General features: G+C 49.4%; 1 protein-coding gene across 1 annotated transcript; it reads left to right on the plus strand.

The window, feature by feature from the left end:
* Window positions 1-810: 810 nt before the first annotated feature.
* ID2 (inhibitor of DNA binding 2) lies at window positions 811-3,273 on the plus strand. Its single transcript, XM_066236862.1, has 3 exons — window positions 811-1,307; window positions 1,640-1,691; window positions 2,506-3,273. The coding sequence occupies exons 1-2, from the start codon at window positions 960-962 to the stop codon at window positions 1,682-1,684; spliced, it is 393 nt and encodes a 130-aa protein (XP_066092959.1). The 5' UTR covers window positions 811-959; the 3' UTR covers window positions 1,685-1,691; window positions 2,506-3,273.
* The last annotated feature ends 866 nt before the right edge of the window (window positions 3,274-4,139 follow it).

Genomic DNA, 4,139 nt, shown 5'->3' on the forward strand with positions numbered 1-4,139 from the left:
TATTATAATAGTTTTCTGCTCCTTCTAGAAAACGCACCCCAAGAGCGTCCGGCTTTGCAGAGCTCCAAGGCGATCCGCAAGGTTAACGCACACAACTTACTGAGTTTATAATAACGCCTCCCCCCAACACCCCACCCCAAACGCGCGTGGCTCGGGGTTGCAAGATCCCACACTAAATCTGCCTTTCGCGCACGTGGGTTATTTTTTCCACAAAGAAATGGAACTCACTCTGCGTTGTCATTTGTCAATAGCAAACTTATTTGGATTTTCCCCTTTGTGTAGAAATGCTGTGTATGCGATGACACTGCCTGGGTGAACTGTCGCTGTCCCTCTGCGGGCCGCACACTTGCCCAGGGCGCTGTGATTCCACGGCTGCGGAGAGCTCCAAGGGGTCGTCCGCCCGCCCCGCACATAGGGCTAGGCTCCCGCCTCACCACTGGGGTTAGAATTTAGATGCATACATTCCCGAGCACTCCCCCTCCCCTACCCTTTCTTATGAACCCCCCTCTCTCCCCTTCTTCCCTGTCCTTCCCTCCTCTCAGGCCCCGTACCTCTCACTCCTCCCTCTTCCCCCTCCTGCCCCGGCGTGTACTGTACTCTATTTACCACCCCAGCTGGGCTCGCGCCCGCCCCGCCTACCCCGCGACGATTGGCTGCAAATGCGGAAAAACCAAGCTCTGGCCCCGCGCCCGCGCGCACCAATAGGGTTGCCCGTCCGGCCTGATAGACGCTCGCCTTCTTCCAATGAAATTGCAAGGAAGCTGGCCCGAGAATGCCGATAAAAGCCGCCCCGCCGCGCTCCCGGCTTCATTCTGAGCGGAGCCCGGTGTTTAGTGTTGTGGTGTTTGTAGGCGGCGGAGGCGGCAGCAGTAGCAGCAGCAGCGGCGGCGGCGGCCACCCGAGGTCCAGGGCAGCCCGCGCTCTCTCCCGGTCTCTCCTTCATTTCCCCGTGGTCAGCCATGAAAGCCTTCAGCCCAGTGAGGTCCGTTAGGAAAAACAGTCTTTCGGACCACAGCCTGGGCATCTCCCGGAGCAAAACCCCGGTGGACGACCCGATGAGCCTGCTCTACAACATGAACGACTGCTACTCCAAGCTCAAGGAGCTCGTGCCCAGCATCCCGCAGAACAAGAAGGTGAGCAAGATGGAAATCCTGCAGCACGTCATCGACTACATCTTGGACCTGCAGATCGCTCTGGACTCGCACCCGGCTATTGTCAGCCTGCACCACCAGCGACCCGGGCAGAGCCAGGCGTCCAGGACGCCGCTGACCACCCTAAACACGGACATCAGCATCCTGTCCTTGCAGGTAAGACCTGCTCCCGGGGAGGGGGGGCGCTCGCTGCCGCCAACCCCGGCAATCGCCTTGGGCCGCCTTTTAGCAGCCAGCCCTATTGTCCAGACGGCTGTGATCGGTGACTTCACAGACGAGCGAATATAACTTGAACGTCCTTACGAATCTGCTGTGGATTGAGCCCTGCGTGGAATTGCTGTTAAGTTCTGACCTGTCGATCTCTGATCTGCATTATAATGTAAACGTGTTTTTAGTGGGACTTGTTCTATATGGTGGACTACTTTTAAAAATAGCTCCTTTTTCCTTAAGATGTTCTAACATCGTGTGCCTTTTATCTCCTCTCGCAGGCTTCTGAGTTCATGTCAAATGACAGCAAAGCACTCTGTGGCTGAATAAATGGTGAGTGTTTGCTTGTGGCTCCCGTTGGTTAAACTGCCCCTTGGAGCATTTTTTCGTGTGTGTGTGTGTGTGTGTGTGTGTGTGTGTGTGTGTTGGGGGGGGTAGTGCGGGTAATTTTGATTTAGCAAAGTGAATGTATACTTAAGATGTATGACGGGTAGTACATTATCTGCATATAGGGACTTTCTACCTCTGGTTACTCAAGATCACAGAACATTTTCCTTAAAAAAAAAAAAAAAAAAAGCCAATAACTTCCTATGAAGGTGGCCAAGGAAAAGCGTGTATTGGCGTCTGTCTGGAATGTAATGTCCTGGCTGCCTTCTGCCGTTGCTCTGGTAGGATGAGGTACTAACCTCCGTATAATTCATCTTATCGCCACAAATTCCACAGGGATCCTCCCTGCTTCCCAAAACTGAGCCCTGTGGGATTCGTCTAGGCGAGCAATGCTGCCCTGTGCCTCAGCCAGCCCCTGTGATGTGGGATCCGACTTCCCTATCTGTTAAACGAAAGGGCTGTTTTCAATCAAATAATTGTTACAAGAAGCAGACTGGCGCCTGTAAGCTCTGCTGCTGGAGATCCAAATAGGAGATTGCGCTGGAGAAGTTTTTCCCTGGAGTCTCTGCTGTTTTAATGTTTAATTTGCGCTGTCGAGCCTGAGTGTGTACAGCGTTGCATCTGGACGCCAGGGTTTGCCCAATCTTTTGAGTGTTTGGTTAAATGTTCAAACTGTGGCTTCCTCCTGGCGCCAGTCTGCCCGCCTCTGCCCTTAGGTTGCATTCTCCTAAACTTGCTTTTCTCTCGCAATCTTTTGCAGGTGTTCCGTGACTTTTTTTTTTCCTTTGCACAACAAATCTACAGGAACTTAATTTTTCGACCATTTCACAAGGAGGACAACAAGTTGATGGACCTTTTTTTAAAAAAAAAAAAAAAATGGAAGCAAAACTAAGAAGGATCAGATCGTCTTCCCCTGAGTGTTTCTGACCTGGACTGTGATATTAGTTATTTATGGAGAAAAAAAAAAAGACTTTTAATGTCCTTTCTGCAGTTGGAAGGTTTTCTTTATATACTATTCCCACCATGGGGAGCGAAAACGTTAAAATCACAAGGAATTGCCCAATTTAAGCAGACTTTGCCTTTTTTTTTAAAGGTGGAGCGTGACTACCAGAAGGATCCAGTATTCAGTTACTTAAATGAAGTCTTTTGGTCAGAAATTACCTTTTTGACGCAAGCCTACTGAATGCTGTGTATATATTTATATATAAATATATATATATATATTGAGTGAAACCTTGTGAACTCTTTAATTAGAGTTTTCTTGTATAGTGGCAGAGATGTCTATTTCTGCATACAAAGTGTAATGATGTACTTACTCACACTAAACTTTTTATAAAAGTTTAGCTGTAAACTTAACCCTTTTATACAAAATAAATCAAGTGTGTTTATTGAATGGTTATTGCCTGCTTGATTTCAGAAGACCAGTGCTTTGATTTTTATCATGCTGTGTTATACCTGAACCCAGATCAGTACAAGCTCAAATTCATGTAGACTGTATAAGACTATAATAAAACATGTCTGGACTCAATATCTGAATTCTGGGTGATTTTTCAGATCTATTTCTTTCTTTCTCTCTCTCTCTCTGTCTCTGTCTCTCTCTACATTTTATTTAACCCCTTCTCTTTCACCCCTTCCTCCTCCCTCTAAGTCTTGGAGTTGGTGTGCAGAGGATCTTCTCGGATGTGTGGTCACTGCCAGGAAGGTTATATGCAGAAGTTTCTCTTAGTCCCTCTGGGAAAATTAGTTCTGTGCCTTGTCGCTGATTTCACGCTTAGAAGGAGCTGCAGTTGCAGCGGACCCCAAGCCTTTGCTCATTCAAAATCACCCTGGAGTCTGGAAGGGCAGGATACCTGTCTTAGGTGTTCAGACACTTCCTGAGTAAATGAAAGGGCATGTTCCTCAGAAAAGAAGGGGCTCCACAGAATTCAGAATGGAGTAAGATTTAGCAGGCGGCCTCCTGAGGCCATTTACCAGGCCCCGCCGCACTTTGAGAAGGGGCACTTCTTTCATTGGTGTTCAGTGAGAGGAGCGCTGTATGTGGTGGCCCTCCAACAGTCTGTGGGACAGTGAACTGGCCCCCTGTGTGAAAAGTTTGGGGACCTCTGATTTAGAGGATGGGCATGAAGCCCTCGGAATCATTTGGCTCCTCTTGACTGTGCCATGGGAACTAAGCCATCCCAGGCCCTTGAGCTCTTGCCCCAGCTGCCCCTGTTTCCCCTCCACCTGTAGCTCAGCCTGCTCCAGGAGGCAGGGCTTAGGCCTGGCCCACTTTCCAGCACAGGTGGCTATTAGATCGCCCTTCACCCTTGACTGCACCCCTGGCCTCCCAGAAAAGAAAAGGAGGGAGAAGGGGACAACAACCGCGTGCTTATGCTATGGCAGCCCTCATGTGGC

This window comes from Saccopteryx bilineata, chromosome 6 (assembly GCF_036850765.1).
Source record: "Saccopteryx bilineata isolate mSacBil1 chromosome 6, mSacBil1_pri_phased_curated, whole genome shotgun sequence".
Lineage (NCBI taxonomy): Eukaryota > Metazoa > Chordata > Mammalia > Chiroptera > Emballonuridae > Saccopteryx > Saccopteryx bilineata.

What these genes read in the sequence shown, in the direction of transcription:
- ID2 (XM_066236862.1), top strand. Translation starts at nt 960, where the DNA reads ATGAAAGCCTTCAGCCCAGTGAGGTCCGTTAGGAAAAACAGTCTTTCG. An exon ending in TCAGCATCCTGTCCTTGCAG is followed by an intron (nt 1,308 to 1,639) that starts GTAAGACCTGCT and finishes CTCCTCTCGCAG; the next exon opens with GCTTCTGAGTTCATGTCAAA.